Genomic DNA, 18,915 nt, shown 5'->3' on the forward strand with positions numbered 1-18,915 from the left:
CTGTTGAAGCTGCAAAAAAAGCATTGAAAGAGGGATTGCATATAACCACGCTGATATCCACAAATCACAATGCATGCACAATCCCCCCAGTGCAATCTTCAGAGCAATGCAGCTCTAAAGAAACTGCTTTGGGCTCTTCTGTGTACTGCAGAGGCTTGAGGGCCACATTAACCCTTTGCCAGTCCGCATGCCAGCATTGGGTTTGCTCAGAGCCAGTGTGGTGTAGTGGTTAAGAGCTGTAGATTCGTAATCTGGGGAACCGGGTTCGCGTCTCCGCTCCTCCCCATGCAGCTGCTGGGTGACCTTGGGCTAGTCATACTTCTCTGAAGTCTCTCAGCCTCACTCACCTCACAGAGTGTTTGTTGTGGGGGAGGAAGGGAAAGGATAATGTTAGCCGCTTTGAGACTCCTTCGGGTAGTGATAAAGCGAGATATCAAGTCCAAACTCTTTTCTTCTTCTTCTCCTGTGTATACACACAGGTTGCATGCTCATGCACAGTCCCCTCCTGCTCAAGTGATCTGTGCAAATCAGTTGCTGTCCCATCCCTGCTCATCAACCTAAAGACCAGACGGGAAGCAATTTGCCTCCCCACCTGGACACTGGGCTGGGGGGACAGATTTAAACCTCTCTCTCTCCCCAACCCCATGTCTGCTTAAAAATTACATTTTTGTTGGCACCACTGACTGGAGGAGCAGTAAGCTTTGTGTAGGGGACTGTGTCAGGCTAGTGGCTGACGAGCCACCCTTGGTGTTGTGGCATCTGGTTTGTAATCACATTTTTCCCCCTTCAGGAAGAAGCAGCTGTGGATGGAGATGAGTCAAAGCCTCGAGGAGCAGCCCATGCACCGGCTGAGGCCTCCCCAAGGCACCAAGCGCGGCTGGCTGCCCGGCTCCGGGTAACTGCACACTGGCTCTTGATGGCCGTCGGGAAAATCCTGGCTATTGTGCTGCTAGCGCTGGCAGGTAGGTGTCCAGTGGCGAGCAGAACGGGACTCACCCACATTTAGGGATTTGGGGGGAGAGAAATTGGATCTCATTTTGTGTTTAAAAGCTAATCTACCTGATTTGCACTTTCTGAAACAATGTACAAGCCAAAACACAGCTGTCCTTCGACATTTGCACTTCTATGAATTTTGCAGTGGAGTTCTCCAGCAAAGTACAGTTGAACTTCAGATTCCGAACGCCTCCATTTTGGAACGTTTCAGCTCCCAAATGCCAAAAACCCGGAAGTAAATGGTTTTCGGAAGCCGAATGTCCAACACGGCTTCTGCTTGAGTGCAGGAAGCTCCTGCAGCCCATCGGAAGCCGCACCGCGGTTGTCAAACATTTCAGAAGCCAAACGGGCTTCTGGAACAGACTGTGTTCAACAACCGAGGTTTGACTGTAACGCATATGAAAAATCATTTAGGTAAAGCCTAAAAAAGCATTCAAAGGTTCCTATATTTGGGGAAATACTAAGGGAAATAAGCTTTGCAAAAATATTAATTTGAGGTGAAATTTCATGAAGTGGGTATATTAGAAGAAACTTGCACTGAACCGCTGATATACGTTTTCCACAGGACTTTTTGCATTTTGCAGTTAGGAAAGACTTCAAAGGGGATTAAGAAGCTTTTCCTCCCCCATACAAACTTTGTACCCCCCCCAAAAAAAAGGTACATGTAGAAATGGAAGGAGACATAGGTGGAGTGTACACATGCCTCTGTTTCTGTGGGAAATAGCTTTGTGCTGGGTCAGGCCCTGCTCAGTACTGGAATGCAGAGCTCACCCCCTCAGTTCCAAAGCAGTTCCTTGCAACCTGCTGTATGCCAATAATCTTTGCTGCCTCCTTGTTTGCATCCTAGGGATCACCTTGCCCTCCGCTTTCTCCAGTGTGTACTACTTGCTCTTTGTCGGCCTCTGCACCTGGTGGGCCTGCCACTTCCCCGTCAGCCGCCTGGCTTTCAACACCTTGTGTGTCATGGTGGACGTCTTTGCTGGAGGCCACCTCATCTGCCTCTATGGCTATCAGACCCCCTTCATCCAGAGCGTCCTTCCACCCGCTGGCCTCTGGGCACGGTAAGTGCGCGATAGTTGTGAATGGCCTGGGGGAGGTGGAGAGTAGGATTCCAGGATTGTGTCAGTGATGCTCAGTTAGCAGAGCTGTGTGTGGTTTGCAGTGAATCAAGTCCCAATTGCCTAACAGCATCAACTAAAGCTCCCACCCCACCCTTCAAAAAATCAGGTTGCTGGAAGAGAACATACATGTATGATATCTGGTGTACAGTAGGCAACATGGCAGGGGGAGGCATCTCAATTAAGCCTGTGGGGGGGGGGTTCCCCAATCTTGATGCACTGAATGGGCAGGTGGAAGAGCCTAGCAGGCTCAAGGCAGCTGCCAGATGGCTTGGCTCTTCCTCTCAACTAAAGCACGAAGATCTCCCATTGCTAGGCAAGTTCGGTGCAAGTTTCACTCTGGGGTGTCCATCCACTTCCACTCTCTACCCCTTCCAAGCTGAGGCAGCAAGGGAGCCACCAGGATCGCCTGGGAGAATCCAGCCCATTCAGTTTTTTATCTCTCTTTCCAAACATTTTGAAAGTTGAGGAGCCAGACCGAAGTGGCATTGGAGCAACCTGGAGACCTGTTTGCAGTCTCCTTTGAACCAGTTTTCCCTTCCCATACGCCAATATTGTTGATCTCAGGGACCCACAGTGCTCTGGGATTAACCACATAGAGCCGAACAGATTGAGAAGAACCCTTAGCCACACCTATGCAACCAGAGAAAATACTTCCTTCTCTTTGAAAGCCAGGATCAAAGCAGAGAGCTTTCACCTCAGTCTCTTTGAACCTCCTGAGCCTGGACATCTCTGTAAGATGGGCTGCAGGTGTCTGCTGTCTTTTCTATACTCCTTGCCAGGTTTCCCGTGGGAAAGTCCTTTTTGCTGGCCAGTCTGGGGCAGTTTCCCATCTCATTCTTTGCAACCTTACCTGTGGCTTTTGTGGTTCGTTGCCAGCAAACAATACATTTGAGAAAGCGAATGCTTGTGAAAACATATCAAAGAAACATTCACTGCACACCTATTTGTTACAGCCTTATGAAATCTAGAAACCTTGCAGGTCCTTTAGATCCTAGGAGAGGCATGGCTTGGAAGAAGTCATGGTTACCCAGCATGCTTTGTGGGTGGGCAGTATCTGTCACTAGCCCTGGAGCAGGGAGACAACTTAGTTTCCCACCTTGATTTTTAAGCCTTAGGGTGACCATAGCTCAGGGTCATAGCTCCTGCTTTGCATACAGCAGATCCCAGGTTCGGTCCCTGACATCTGCAGTTAAAACAGGGATGGGGCAACATTGGTGCCCCCCCAGATCTTGTTGGACTCCAGCTCCTGCCATCTCCAACCAGCATTGCCCATGAGAGCTGGTATCCAAAAACAGATGGAGGACTGCAGGTTCCCCATCACTCCGTTAAAAGCATTGAACAGGTAGCAGGTGGTAGAAACCCCTTTCTCCCTGAGAACCTGGAGTGCTGCTGCTAGCCAGAGTGGGCACTGTTGACCTGGTATGCCAGCTTCCCATGTCTCATAAGAACATAAGAAGAGTCTGCTGGATCAGGCCAAGGCCCATCTAGTTCAGCATCCTGATAGCACAGTGACCAGCCAGATGTGTGTGGGAAACCAGCAAGCAGAACATGAGCAGAAGAAAGCACTCTCCCCTCCCCTGGCTTCCAGCAACTGGTCCCCTGATAGTTTCCATTTACTGTTTCCAAACGTTTTCATGGGTCTTGTCTCCCAAATGGGCAGCCATCCCATCCCTTAAAATTAATAGTTGAGTGAGTGAGGCTTGGGATCTCCAGCATCCATGTGAGCATCAAAATACCAAAGTTTTCTCCTGCTGGCAGTGCCAACTAGTGATACTGCCTTCCCCCATATATGTCCACGTTGTTCTACAGAACTGGCAGCCTTACAGTTTTGGACCCTTCTGACCAGTGACATCAGGCAGACACCTCCCCTGAACTCCATCCGGCGCCTGCTAAAAGCATTTTTGTTTAGACAAGGCTATCCAGACATGCAGAATGTTGGCGTGTGTTTTAATCTGTTTTAAATCTATCCCTATTTTTAATTGTTTATTAATGTTCTAGTTAGTTGTTTTTTTAACTGTTTCTATCAATGATTTTATGGTGTCATTCTTTTTGCAAACTGCTTTGAGATTTTCTTTACAATCAAGGGGTGTATGAATTTTATGAAATAAATAAAACAAAATAAACAAACAAACGAGTGGCAGCAGCTGGGATGGAATCCCCTTGTGAATTTAGCTGGGGTGATTCTGGAGCTGCTTTTGGAGTCGGTCACTAAAGGGGGGGGTTTTGGGGGTGGGGAAGCCGGCCTAACATCTGGGTGTTGTGGAGCCTTGCCACTGCTTTCATGCTCCGTTCCCCTGTAGGTTGTTTGGCTTGAAGGCCATCGTCCTCCATGTGGGCTGTAGCAAGCCCAATGCGCTGCTCCTGAACGTCAGTCTCCCCTGGCCTGTCTACGTCAACCCAGGGATCCTCCTGCTGCTGTATTATGTCCTGGCCACCCTGGTGAAGCTCCGCAGGTCACACTTTTATACACAGGTGAGCCTTGCTGGACTGGTGTTGCTGCCTTTGACTCTGCCTGTCTGGACACTCTCCTCCCTGTTAGGGATGGGGGAGAAATTTGTTTGGCTAAGCTGCCTTGATTTTCTTGCAACAGACCCAGTGCAGAAGAAAGAAAGCTCCGGTGGCATTCTTGGGTGGGTGTTTCAATAACCACAAAAAGGGAGAGATGGAAATAGGGGCATTTGTACAGCACTGGTTAAGAGCTATGACCTGGATCTTTCACATTCAGATCTTCAACTTGGCCTTAACCCTCCCAGACAGCATTAAAGAAGGTGCTGTCTCTAAGCCTCAGTCCTCACCAGCTATAACTTGGGGAGTCCTGCTTTGCTCAGTGGCAGAACACCTGCTTTGCATGCCGAAGATCCTAGGTTTGCTCTCCAGCATCTCCAGGAAGGGCACAGAGAGACCTCAGCCTGGAAGCACTGGAGAGCTGCTGCCAGTCTGGGTAGATGATGCTGAGATAGATGGAGTAATGGTCCAATTTGGGATAAGGCAGCTTCTTATTTTCTATGAGCCCTTTATTCCAAATCATGAGGATTAGACTATTTTTGAAGGAAGGGGTTCAGTTCAGTGATAGAGCTATGAAAACTCTGTAGATATTTATTATTCTGAATGTGACAGTTGTACCTGTGGAAGAAGTTTTGAGCAGGATCTGGATGTACTTAGTCCACTCCATGATCTGAAAATCACCCACATATCAGTGGAGGGTTGGACTGGTTGGGTTTTTTGCTAGGGACTAGGGAAGCCAACCCAGGGTTGCCAGGATCATTCCTTCCTTCCACTTAAAATAGCACAGTTCCAGTGGCATTCTTATTTCCTTTATTTTGCTTTTGTAAAAACAAAAACAGAGAGAGGCCTCAAGCACAACATCCGAGTTTCTGGAGCTGGAGAACTGGTCCACAGACCAAGATGGCTTGGCAGAAGATGCTAAGGTGAGGGGCCCACAGAGTGGCTGTGTGAGGTGGCTGGGACTGCTAAGGCTCGCTGTTGACAAAGGGAAAATGAGCCCCCCAAGGCTCAGGAGCCAGGCCTTGAGCAGATGCAGGGCTTGCTACTCCTTGGCACTGGGAAGCGGGGAAAGGAACGAGAACTGCACCACCTCAAACTGCAGGTGCGGAATCATATATATTTTTAATGCCCTCCTACAGAGAACTTTTGGGACACTGGTGGCGCTGTGGTCTAAACCACAGAGCCTAGGGCTTGCCGATCAGAAGGTCGGCAGTTCGAATCCCCGCAATGGGGTGAGCTCCCATTGCTCAGTCCCTGCTCCTGCCAACCTAGCAGTTTGAAAGCACATCAAAGTGCAAGTAGATAAATAGGTACTGCTCTGGTGGGAAGGTAAACGGCATTTCCGTGCCCTGCTCTGGTTTGCCAGAAGCAGCTTAGTCGTGATGGCCACATGACCCGGAAGCTGTCTGCGGACAAACAGCGACTCCCTCGGCCAGTAAAGCGAGATGAGCGCCACAACCCCAGAGTTGTCCGCAACTGGACCTAATGGTCAGGGGTTCTTTTACATAGAACTTTTTAAAAAGCCAAGAGAGAGACGGACTTCCCTTCAAACAGAAAACTAGCACAATTGAGAGCAGACAGAACTATATTTTTTGTCTCTGACATGGTAGCTTTTGTTGTTGTTGTTTGCAGAAATCAATCCAGTGAATATGATTGGTATTATTGTTGCTTTCAGTCCATAAATTGATTATGCCCTGTCCTCCAACTTGTATTGCATTTCCTTTGCATTGAAACGAATGGGGAGGGATAAAAAAACGGCCAGATAATTTATGTAATTAATTGCATAAATTACATAAGCTACATAATTTCGCCCCAGTAAACAGTGAGACAAATAAGTTATTGGCAGAAGACGAACTGCAGCAGAACAGAAACAGTGCAGCATGGGATGAATACAGGGCAAGGCGATGTCTTCTTACATCCCTGCCCACAATAGATTGGTTAAGCCTTTAAGGTGCCACAAGATTCTGAAGTTTATCTGCTGTGACGCATTGACATGGCTGCACCTCTGGAATGTGCCCTCCTTATCCTGATGCTTCCAAGATCTGAGCTGCTTGCTGAACTATCCAGATGTTGATGCCTGTTGAATGTCCATTTGCCTCAACAGTTTTATCCTGCTTTCCTCTACAGCCAATGCTGACTTCTGAGACAGAGGCATCTGGTGCTGATGCTGAGGATTGCACTGTGCATGTCCTTGGGGAGACTGGGCAGCCAGGTAAGGGTTGCGGCTGTGCTCTGGTGAGCCAAGGAGGCTGCAGGACTGTTCTGCATTGCTTTTTCTGAATTTAGATCAGTTTGCAAAATTTTCTTCCTACCTTCTCTCATATATTCCTCCCTTTTTGCCAACTTCTGCATTCTCTTAATTACACACCATCTGCAATGGGTGCATAGCACATGATCAGATGGTGGAAAGGGAACATCCAGCGCAACTGTCCCTTGAAAGGCAGAACCCTCTCGCTCCAAACCCTGCCTGAGCTGATCAGCCTAGCCTATCAGCCACCCAGGTCTCTGTCAGAGGATAGTTGCAAAGCGCAAGGAGGCTTGAAGATCAAATGTCTCATTAGATTGCATTTGCATGTGAGCCAAGCCTCCCGCTAAGAAGAGATGGTAAATGATCCTTGTGATCTTTCCCCAGTAGTCAGTCAGAGGGGCTCAGAGTGATCTGGAAGCACCTGCTTGTGGTCATGTCTGTCAAGTGAAGCAGATCTTTCTGGGATGGGAAACCCATGTGGAAATTGCTCTAAACTCCATGGAGGAAGGACCATATATCAGTGTAATGCACAGTAAAATATAGTTGGTCAGGTTCAGAATGGAAGCAGAATTCACCCACTGAGTTTTTTTAATGGGAGATAAAGTTATCAGAAGCTGCTAGCTGCAATTCCCCCTCCACTGTCAAAGGCAGTAAGCCTCTGAATGCCAGTTACTGGGATTCACCAGAGTGTTGCTGCTGCACTCAGCTCCTGTTTGTGGACTTTCCCCTGGGGCCTCTGGTTGGCCATGGTGAGAACAGGATGCTGGACTACCTGGGCCTTTGGCCTCACTCAGCTCCAGGCTCTTGTTCTGTCCTTAGTGGAAGTCAGTTCCAGACAAACTGTTTGTTGAGCATTCATCAAGCAAACGTTATCCCACACTTTCCAGTGCATTTTCCCGACACTTTCCTTATCACAAAAAGTCCAGTTTTAGAGGTTGAAGTGGGTCTGTTGCACAGGACCTGCAAATCAACTCTCAGCTGCATAACTTGCATTTGCTGTCATGTGACTGAATCCGACCCAAAACATTGAAACAGTCTGGAAGCACCCCCAGTCTTTGCTGCTGGTGGTGTGGGCCCTTGGCTCTACTCGACAGTTCCTGGTGTCCTCAAGTTAAGAGACTGGAAGGCAATGTCCTTCTCTGAGCTCATCCTGAAAACTGCTTTTGGCACTGAGCGTAGGTGTGGGAGTTTACTGCGTAGGCTGCTTACCTGGCATTAAACTGTCCTGGAATCACCTGTGACTGGGTTGGCATGAGACAGTGCTTCCTCCTGGTGGTTAGAAGGCAGCACTTGCAGGCACAGCACTGCTTCTCTTGTATTGGTAACCTGCCCTGATTTCTTGGGAATAAAAGTGCTCCTTGCAAGCTCATGGCCCAGGTGTGTAATCCCAGTCTAGCTCTGGAAAACAACACACAAGATCTGGCTCCAAAGGATGGAGTTTTTCTGACTTAGAGGCCTGGATCCTTCCTTCCCTGATTTTCACATTGCCCCGTCCACACTGGGTTATCTAGCACATAAGAACACCCTGCAGGATCAGGCCAGTGGCTGATGTCTTGAAGTGGTCCTCGAAGACCCTCAGCAATTTTCAGGTGGTCCATGGAGTGAGGGGGGGGAGAAAGTTTGGGAACCACTGTTGTACCCCATTTGAAGATTTTCTAAAAATTTAAGCGGTTTCTGAATGAATGAATGAATGAATGAATGAATGAATGAACAATGCCCTCAAAATCCCTCCTTTGTATTTTTTTTTTTAAATAATTTTTTATTAAAGGTTTTTATAATAATAACAAACATATAACAAATACATAAACAGACAAAAACAAAAACAAAACAAAAAACATGTACCATTTCATATCTTAATTTCTTATACCTTTCTTCCCCGACTTCCTCATGCCTCCCTTTTCTGTATTCCAAATTCTTATCAATTACTCAGCAAATCTTCCCTTATTTTAATTTAAATTTAATCTAATCTTCCTTATTCTCCTTGTCTTAGCCCTTGCTAATAGTAACCGTTTACTTTCCAGTCCAACATCATTCTAACTTTCATTAATTTTGTAGTATTTCTTTAAATAGTCCTTGAACTTTTTCCATTCTTCTTGCGCTGCTTCTCTTCCCTGGTTTCGGATCCTGCTCGTCATTTCTGCCAGGCCCATGTAGTCTATCACCTTCATCTGCCATTCTTCCAGTGTGGGTAGTTCTTGTGTCTTCCAGTACTTCGCAATAAGTATTCTAGCTGCTGTTGTAGCGTACAAAAAGAAAGTTATGTCCGTCTTTAACACCCCCTGTCCGACAATACCCAAGAGAAAGGCCTCTGGTTTCTTAGGGAAAGTATATTTAAATACCTTTTTAAGTTCATTATAGATCATTTCCCAGAATGCCTTAATCTTCGGGCACGTCCACCAAAGGTGAAAGAATGTACCTTCCTTTTCTTTACATTTCCAACATTTATTATCAGGCAAATGGTAAATCTTTGCAAGCTTGACTGGGGTTATGTACCACCTATATATCATTTTCATAATGTTTTCTCTTAGAGCATTACATGCCGTAAATTTCATCCCGGTGGTCCACAACTTTTCCCAATCAGCAAACAAAATATTATGACCAATGTCCTGAGCCCATTTAATCATAGCTGATTTAACCGTTTCATCTTGTGTATTCCATTTCAGCAGCAAGTTGTACATTTTTGACAAATTCTTAGTACTGGGTTCTAACAATTCTGTCTCCAATTTTGATTTTTCCACCTGGAAGCCAATTTTAAAAATCCCTCCTTTGTAGCCACCAGGAAAAAGGAGCACCGCAAGGAGAAGCTGCTGCTGCATTCCCTGGGCCATGTCATCATGAACCAGAGTTATGTTTGTGCCCTCATTGCTATGATGGTAAGAAGCAGGGGCACCTGGGCCATGCACTGGGAGACGTTGGGGTGGAAGGGTCAAAGGAGGACAGCAGCAAGATGCACGGGGGGCAGAGGGGGTTGGTGGAAAGAGGGAAGAGGACTCGAGAGCTGCTCTTGACGCAGCAAGCACTTAATCACAATGAACCTCCCCCCAATAGTTTTTGTTTTTTTAAAAGGATTATTCTAGCCCCACCCACTTCTTCCACTTCAGGATACATATGCTAAAATCCTGCAATATGAGATTACAAAACAGGAACTAAAGAGTCGTGCCAGAAGGAGAGTTGCGTAGCAGGCGGATGGAGTGTTTTATCGTTTGCCTTTGCATAAGTAATAATTCAGAACCGGAATTTGTCTCTGTGAATTTCTGCCTGAGGTTCCCTGCACTGCCAAGTTAATTTCTCATGTGATAGGCATTGATAATGTAAAATCCTGTGGTGGTCCTGGTTGGGTCACCCCCCCCCCAAGCAAAATATCATTATTATTCCTGCCTGTGTGGCCAAGGAACTCCTGGCATCTTTAGCTACTTTGCACAAGGTCATGCATTTATCTCTTTCCAGGCCATGCACCTGCCTTTTCCAGCTATACCAGTTTTCCAAAGCAGCAGACAATGAATTAAAGCAATAAATCTTCAGTAGTGCCATATATAACACATGGCAGAGACTCTTGCTTTCCCTTCCTTGCAGGTGTGGAGCATCACCTATCACAGCTGGCTGACGTTTGTGCTGCTGCTCTGGGCCTGCCTCATCTGGATCGTTCGGAGCAGGCACCACTTTGCCATGCTGTGCTCGCCCTTCATCCTGCTCTATGGCATCACCCTCTGCAGCCTCCAGTATGTTTGGGGCATGGACCTAGAACCAGAGCTGCCCACCAAGGTTGGCTTTATGCCCCTGCAGCAACTGGGGCTGGTGTGGTATGTTCACCCCTGTCTGCACCTGGGAGCCAAGGTAGGCACCATTTGTGCACCATCTCTGTCCTTTACGTGTGTGTGTGTGTGTGTGTGTGTGTGTGTGTGTGTGTGTGTGTCTCCAGTCTTTCTCTCTCCCTCTTTTCTACTTTCTCCCCTCTCTTTTCCCACTGTTGGGGCTCTGTTTTGCTGAAAGTGGCGTTGGTATTGTCCTGTGCTACCTTTGTGCCACAAGATGCTGAAACAGGAGACTTTCCTCCTGTGGTCCCCAGAGGATGTGATCTTGTTCTTCCATAATGTTCTTGCACAGGAGTGGGAAGCCTGCGGTCCTCCAATTGCTCCCAGACTCCAACTCCAATCAGCCCCAGCAACGTAGCCAGTAGGAAGGGATGATGGGAGTTGTAGTCCAGCAATTTATGGAGGGCCACGGACTTCCGATTCCAGCACAGCCAGCTCAGGACACTGCAGTGATGCTTGTGCTTGGAATCAGCATTGGTCTGTGACAAAACCTAAGTGCAGGAAAGGCCCTTATTTCCCCAGTTTGTGTTCCCCCCCTGAAATTCCCCCTAATGACTTTCTGCACCCGTCCTGTTGTTCTGGAATGGAAACCCAACACTTTGGAGGAAGAGTGTTCTCTTGCATGAGGACTCTAACCTGCTGTCTCCCCCTCTTTGCCTGCAGCTCCTTTTCACCCTGACCTTCTGGCTCCTGGTGAGGCAATTCGTGAAGGAGAAGCTGCTGAAGAAGAAGCAACGGCCTGCCCCCTTGGTGGAGGTGACAGTTTCAGACTCAGGTGAGAATGCAAGTGCCAAGACCAGCGGGTCAGTTGGCCTGTTTTTTGTTCAATTCTTCATAAACAAACTAATCCTCTTCTGCTCATGAATGGGACCCTAGTGGTTCTCCTACCCAGATTACAGACCAGATTGACACCCGTTTAGGTTCAGGAAATCCTTTGCATGAATTGTGTTTGTGTTTTCTGTATCCTTCCCATGGATGGGCCTGTGAGCAGTTCGTTCCAAAGCATTTGCTGTGCTCCCCTAAACCTAAGTTTGGCTAGACTTTGATAAAGCTCAGATGAAGAACCTTGTCTTTGGGACTACATTCCTCCTCAGGCGTGCTGTTTGTAATGTTAAAAATATGGAGACTGTTCCTGGGCATGTACAAGTTGCCTTTCCCTTGTGGCCCACCGTATAATTATGGGCCAGGATTTCCATCTCAGGAAGGAAAAAACTCTGTGGGATGGGGGTGATTCTCCACATTCTCCATTTTTGGGGAAAAGAGACTATTCCTCTCCTTTTCCTTGCCCCAAACCACAAGGATGATGGCCCTGAATTCCAGCTCATGACACTTACTTTGTTGAACAGGGAGTAGGAGAAAAATCCAAGAGAAGCTTGTCTTTCTATCACAATGTGATCTTGAACTTTATGCAGTTTTGTTGAGGGAATATGTCCATTGTTTGCCAGCACATGAGTGAGTACCCAGATTCTATTCTTGCAACCTCAGATTCTGAGCCACCCTTTTTATTCTCTCCCCTCTCAGGGCCAGACCATAAGCGAGACATCCTAAAGATCCTGGGGGCGCACGTGATGGCCTTTTATGCAAAGTTCTGGATCTTGGTTTGTGCCGGCATGTTCATCGTCGTCAGCTTTGCCGGACGCCTGGTTGTCTACAAGATTGTCTACATGTTCCTCTTCCTCCTCTGCCTCACCCTCTTCCAGGTTAGGCTGGGTTAGAGAGGCCCCAGGGCCATAACTTGAAAGAGAGCAGAGGAAGCGGCCTGATATTGAGTCAGACCATTGGTAGTCTTTCCAGTGTCCCAAGCAGGAAAGGTTTTCTTCATCAGCTTTTGTCCAATCTTTTGAAGCTGCTGGACACTGAACCTGGGAGCTTCTGCATTCTACTGCGAGCTCTATAGCTCTTCCTTCCAGGAAGAGCCTTGTCCCACTCCCCAAAGATTGTGTTGTGAAACCCTAAGATTTCAAGGTGATGCTCTAGTTAAACAGCTGGAGGTGTCCTCTTTTTGACTACTTAATATTCCCAGAGCTCCTTGGTCTCCCGCTGCTTACTAAGCAGTCCAGGATCTTTTTGCAGTTATCATAAAGTGCTGGCAACTGGTTGGAGTCTTTCTTGCTTCTCAGAATAGTCTCTGGGGGCTTAATTTTGAGCCTGGTAATTACAGGAGAGCAGTGGGGGGAGCTTTTGACCAGCTATCCTAATTCATCCCACTCATCCTCCTCATTTAGCCTGCAAGGCCATTTCAGCCAAAGTGTGTCTACTTTCCCTTCACCTGATGATGTCAGGTATGGGGCAGGTAACTACACTACTGGAAATGGGTTTGATCAGTTGCAATTGGGGGAGATAATGATCTGGCCTGCTGGTCAGATCCACTTCCCCACCCCTGATGTGGGATATTTCTACTGTTACCTCAGTGCTCTTGTTTTAATTTACAAGGTCCAGGTCCCATGAGGACCACTTGATCGCTTCTATCCATCCTCAGTCACTGAGGTCTTTGAGGGAGTTATTGTTGTGGTCCCCCATGGCTCAAACGCATGACTTGCATCCCTTAGGAGTCATGTGTTTAGTATTGTGGCACTCCCTTCTAGCTGACGTCAGACAGTTCCTCACACCCCTGTTGAAATTCTGGTGATTACTGGAGTCTTCTTTTTTATTACAGCTAACTCACTCTTAGTCTTCCTTTGTTGGATCTCCTGTATACCACTTATAGTCTACTGTGATTAAGTGGTATACATATTGCTGAAATAAATATTTTCAGGGCCATACAGGCCAAGGGCTTTCAGTGCTGCTGGGGTAGCCCACAGCCCGGGTTGGCAGACAGTGTAGCTTGTTTCTGTTCCCCTGTGGCACATGTGAGAGAGCTGTGGCCCTAGAGATGCTTCTGGACTCCAACTCCCATGAGCCGTAGTCAATATGGCCAGTGGTCAGGAGTGATGGGAGTTGGGGTCCACTACCATCGGGAGGTCCACAGCTTTCTCCACCCCTGATATGTGACAAGCGAACAACTCAGAGCATTGATCTCTTGTTGCGCCTTTCATTGGCACCCATCACTTTGCCTCCTCTGGAGAACCGGCTGGGGTGTGTGGGTGGAGTATCCTGACACAGGTGGGTCATTCTCCTCCCCTAACACCACCACCCTTTTCTCTGCAGGTGTACTACAGTCTCTGGCGGAAACTCTTGAAGGCCTTCTGGTGGCTGGTGGTGGCTTACACAATGCTGGTGCTCATTGCTGTTTACACCTTCCAGTTCGAGGACTTCCCCATGTACTGGAAGAACTTCATGGGATTAACCGATGAACAGTAAGTTTCCCCACCCCCTTAGGACCACTGGAGGAATAGGCTCTGGGGGAAATTTGCTACTCTGGTCTCCAATAAATCTAGGTGTCTGCTAGCATATGGAAGTCAGGAGAGCCTTGCTGGGCCAGACCAAAGATTCATCTTGTCCACCATCCTGCTTCTCAGAGTTGTAGAGCGCATGCCTATAAGAAGCTTACCAGGGCATGAAGCTATTATGCTCCCCATCTACACAACCACACAATCCACACAATGATCAGGAATTATGGGAGTTGTAGTCTGACACCACTGGAAAGCTCTGTTGGATAGAGCGTGGTGCTGATAATGCCATGGTTGCAAGTTTGCTCCCCACAAGGGACAGCTGCATATTCCTGTATTGCAGAGGGTTGGACTAAATGAATCCTTGAGGTTTCTTCCAACTCTATGGCTCTATGATCATGCAGAGCATGTGGAACTCACTCCCACAGGAGGCGGTTAGGGCCACCGACTTGGATGGCTGTAAAAGAGAATTTGACAAAGCCTATCAACGGCTACTAGACAACATGGCTGTGTTCTGCTTCCGCTGTCAGAGGCATTATGCCTTTGGGGGCCAGTTGCTGGGAATTGCAGGTGGGCAGAATGCTGTTGCGTTGATGTCCGGTTTGCAGGCTTCCCATGGGCACCTGGCCAGCCACTGTTAAGAACAGCATGCTGGACCTAGATGGGCTATTGGTCTGATCCAGTAGGTTTGTCTTGCATTCACCCTTCCTGAATCCCTTTTTTCCCCAATAAAGAAAACCCAACAGGATTGCACATTTTTCTTGTAGGGAAGGTGTGTCCCTGCATTGTTGATATTTGTGTTTCTACCTTTTTGTAGGTCTCTCGCACCTCCCTTGGTCTCCCTGGCCAATGTCTCTTTATATATATGTGCTTTCCCCTCTCCCCAGGTTGGCTGATCTGGGCCTAGAGCAGTTCAGCGTCTCGGAGCTCTTCTCCAGCATCTTCATCCCGGGCTTCTTCCTGTTGGCCTGCATCCTGCAGCTGCATTACTTCCACCGCCCCTTCATGCGCATCACTGACCTGGAGCATGTCATTCCGCTGCGGGTCGATGGCTCACACGCATTGGGGTATGTAATGTGGTCCCTCTAACAACAGCCTGTGGTGGTTTGGAGATAGCTCCATCCATGGACTCCTAGGCAGAAAGGAGACGGGGATCCCTGACTGATTTGCGGCAGAGAAGCAAGGCTATCTGGCTCTCAGCTCTCTAGCAATAGCATTAAGTCAGTGAAAAAGAAAGTGTGTGTGTGTTGAGAAAGGGGAGCTGCTTTTTCAGTGCACAGCAAGGAAGCCAAGCAATGCAAGAAGAACATTTGTCCCTTCTTGAATTGCTAGCTCAGCCCCTGCTGAAGCCCCCTTTCCCCTGCTGAAACCTCACTACCACCTCCAAAGCCAGTGAGTTGGTGAAGGGGAAGATGTACCGGCCTGGGGAAGAGGGGTGTATGGTCCCACCACACCAAGCGAGCCACAGGGTCCCCATCCCTGCTATAGAGAAGCTCTGGCTTAAACCCCTGGCATCCTGTCCTGTACTTGGGAAAGGTTGCCTTTCTAGCGCCAGGAATTTCCCCAGGCTAAACTGTCTGCCCTGGGTCTGATCTTTTTTTGCCACTCCTCTGGATTTCAGGAATGAAGAGGCCAGTGGGAGCCGTGTCCTGCTGCAGCCTGAGGACGGTGAGGCCAAAGACCAGGAACCAGAAGCTGAAGTTGATGCTGCTTCCGAGGGTAAGCAAAAGGTCTTCTCCTCAGGTTAGCGGGCAGTGGGGAAAATAGGCCCCTGAGAAGCACAGAGCTCTCCTGTCCAGAATTTACAATATCCAAGAGGAAAATTAAAAGCAGGTTTTCTTCTTCTTTTCCTGTCTCTAAGATATCTCTTTTTTTCTTTTCCTCCACCCTCTTGTCTTCCAATGCAAAGAGGGCCTATGTTCTCCCCACATCTAGGGCTCTCCTCTCTCCCTACCCAACAACCACTTTTTGCACATTACAGCCGTGTTGTGCCTGTGGAAGAGGATACACAAGTACAAAAACCCTGAGAATCAAACTCACTCAGATGTGCGTTTCCCTTTACAGATCACCAGCTGAAATATTAGGCTTTCTCCAGATCAGAATGTCTGATTTTGTACTGGCCTTTCTCTCTCGGCTTGCTTTCTGTCTTGGGGAGGGCAACAGTAAGCTTGAAACATACAAATCCAGCAAGGCGAAATGCTCCCAGCTCTGCCTCACTGCCCCCTGCCTCCCCCTCCCCCCCGTTTTCCCCGCTGCAGAGGGTGTGCCCAGCAAATGGGGCTTGGTGCTGGAACGTCTGATGGTGCTGGGCAGGAAGTTCTCCAGCATCCTTGGCCGCATCCGAGTCTTTGTCCTGCGTCTGCTTGAGCTGCACATCCTGAAACTGGTGGCTCTCTACGTTGTCTGGGTGGCCTTGCAGGAGGTGAGGCTGCAAGGGGAGAGGAGAGATTGAGGCGGGGAGTTTTGCTGAAGGGAGGAGGCCCCTCTGGGGGAATGGAGAAGGGGACATGCCCCCTCTGGCCCTCCAGATGCTCTCTGTGGCTGTTGTGAGTCTCACCTAGCCCCTGCCCATCCTGGCAATGGTGACATATTTTCTCTATAACATGGGACTGCAAACATACTTTTTAAAAATAAAGGCAGAACACTGAGGTGTGCAGCAGATTCAGGTGTTTTGCAGGTATGACTGCCAATGGGCAAGGAGACATAGGCTCCATACACAGTGTACATTTAAAGCTCTTTTCCCCCATGCCCACAGAATCCTGGGAACTGTAGTTTAAGGGTGCTGGGAATTGTAGCTCTGTGAGGGGTAAACTTCAGTTTCCAAGATTCTTTTTCTTGGGTGGGGGGGTTGTACAGGCGTACCTTGGTTTTTGAACACCTTAGTTGTTGAACAGATCGGCTCCCGATCAATCGAAACCCGGAAGTGAGTGTTCTGGTTTCTGAACTTTTTTTGGAAGCCGAACATCCGATGCGGCTTCTGCAGCTTCCGATTGGCTGCAGGAGCTTCCTGCAGCCAATCAGAAGCTGTGCTTTGGTTTCTGAACATTTTGGAAGTCGAACAGACTTCCAGAATGGATTATTTTCAACTTCCAGGATACAACTATACTTTAAATGGTGTGTATGTACATACAGCCGCTCCTGCAAGTCTCCACCCTCTGCTTCTCTCCTCTCATCTAGGTGTCAGTGATGAACTTCGTGCTGATGGTGCTGTGGGCCTTTGCCATCCCCTACTGCCGTTTCAGCCACATGGCCTCGTGCCTCTCCACCATCTGGGTCTGCATTATCATTGTCTGCAAGATGCTTTATCAGCTGAAGATTGTCAACCCAGAAGATTATTCCTACAACTGCACAGAGGTATGGGAGATGGGCTCCAAAACCTGTCTCTGGGTGTGTGTGGGGGGTGGCAGCGGAAAACTGACATTCAGTCATCCCGCAAATTTCTTATTTTTGTTCTGTTCCAGACCGATGAGATTAGGGTCAGGCGTTCTCCTCCACCATCTTGGGGGCTTTTTCTTTCCTTGCAACACTAGAAGGAATATAATATCCCAATTTTGATCTCTTGTATCATATTATATAATGATATAATATTTGCTTGCTCCGTAGCCTCAGCCCAACAACACCAATCTGCAGCCAGAGGAGATTGGCAACTCAACACTCTACCAGCATCCTGTCGACCCAGCAAACTGGTTTGGGATCAGAAAGGAGTACCCCAACCTGGGTTACATCCAGGTGAGTGGTCAACCCATCTTATTTATTTATTACATTCCTCCAAGAAGCTCAAGGTACATGGTTCTTCCCCTCCCCGTTTTATCCTTCCAATGGCCCTGGGAAGTAGATTAGGTTCAGAGAGAGAGGTCACCCAGCCAGCTTCATGGTGAGTGAGGATTCAAACCCTGGTTTCTCAGATCCTAGTCCAACACTGATCATTAGACCACACCAGCTCTCTTAGTGCCTCCAACTCTTTTCGCTTCTGGCATCTGCTATGATTTGGGAAGATCTGCTATTTGGGAAGGGGAAGCTGTATCCAAAAGGAAGGTTGGCAACCAGTTTGATATAACCCAGTCATGTTTTTTGGCTTCATTGCCACAGTGGTGGATTTTCATTCATACAATAAATTTCTATACTGCCCTTCATCATAAAAAGCCCTTCAGGACATTTTACAGATATTAAATTTAGTACTTAAACCAGAGGTGGGAAACCATTTTTTCAGTTCCTTCTGTGAAAATGTGGGATGAGTCAAGGTAATGGTCAATTGCAGTGGTGCTTTTGTTGTTTTTGTTCCTGTGGTGGCTCAGAGCCTTCATATTCACACACTACCTGGGTGATTTAATCATTTTAACTGTTCCTCAGCATCCACCTGCAATCATAACCCAGGAAGGTGGAATTCTGGAATCCCAGCTTAGGAAGTTTGTTATTTTGCAGCCTTGTTCTCTTCTCTCCACCTCAGTCATTAGACTCTGCTATCTCCTTTTTCTATGTGTGTGTCTCTCTCTTCCTCCAGAACCATTTGCAAGTGCTGGTTCTGCTGGTCTTCGAGGCCATTGTCTACCGGTGCCAGGAATACTACCGTAAGCAACACCAGCTGGTGCCTCCAGTCACCCAGACAGTCTTTGAGGATGCAACCCGTCAGAACCTGGATAAAGGCCTGCTAAACTGCATCAAATACTTTGTCAACTACTTTTACTACAAGTTTGGGCTAGAGGTGAGAGGGCAGAGGGCGTATTGACAGGTCTTGATTATCTGTACTGCTTGGAAATCAGCATGGTGGGACAATATTGAAAGCATCATCTGCCAGGCGGTGGAAAATCTGCTCATTTCATTTCATTTCATTTTTATGCCAGCCTTCATCAATAGTCCAAGGAGACTTTTGCAACATATTTAACCTAACAGTTAATTTGTTTTAGCCT

The 18,915-nt window shown here is 47.8% G+C and overlaps 1 protein-coding gene across 9 annotated transcripts in view; it reads left to right on the forward strand.

The window, feature by feature from the left end:
* PIEZO1 (piezo type mechanosensitive ion channel component 1 (Er blood group)) overlaps positions 1-18,915 on the forward strand; it is a 110,865-nt gene that overhangs the window by 65,654 nt on the left and 26,296 nt on the right. For all 9 annotated transcript variants that reach the window (XM_083626184.1, XM_083626183.1, XM_083626186.1 and 6 more), the window contains exons 6-21: positions 791-962; positions 1,841-2,054; positions 4,415-4,586; positions 5,459-5,542; positions 6,747-6,831; positions 9,640-9,740; positions 10,441-10,701; positions 11,343-11,454; positions 12,201-12,379; positions 13,827-13,975; positions 14,896-15,075; positions 15,630-15,727; positions 16,267-16,430; positions 17,186-17,362; positions 17,612-17,737; positions 18,510-18,710. In XM_083626184.1, the coding sequence (XP_083482310.1) occupies positions 791-962; positions 1,841-2,054; positions 4,415-4,586; positions 5,459-5,542; positions 6,747-6,831; positions 9,640-9,740; positions 10,441-10,701; positions 11,343-11,454; positions 12,201-12,379; positions 13,827-13,975; positions 14,896-15,075; positions 15,630-15,727; positions 16,267-16,430; positions 17,186-17,362; positions 17,612-17,737; positions 18,510-18,710 (2,475 nt within the window). The remainder of the gene's footprint in view (positions 1-790; positions 963-1,840; positions 2,055-4,414; positions 4,587-5,458; positions 5,543-6,746; positions 6,832-9,639; positions 9,741-10,440; positions 10,702-11,342; positions 11,455-12,200; positions 12,380-13,826; positions 13,976-14,895; positions 15,076-15,629; positions 15,728-16,266; positions 16,431-17,185; positions 17,363-17,611; positions 17,738-18,509; positions 18,711-18,915) is intronic.

This window comes from Podarcis filfolensis (genome assembly GCF_964270895.1).
Source record: "Podarcis filfolensis genome assembly, chromosome: 8".
Classification (NCBI taxonomy): domain Eukaryota; kingdom Metazoa; phylum Chordata; class Lepidosauria; order Squamata; family Lacertidae; genus Podarcis; species Podarcis filfolensis.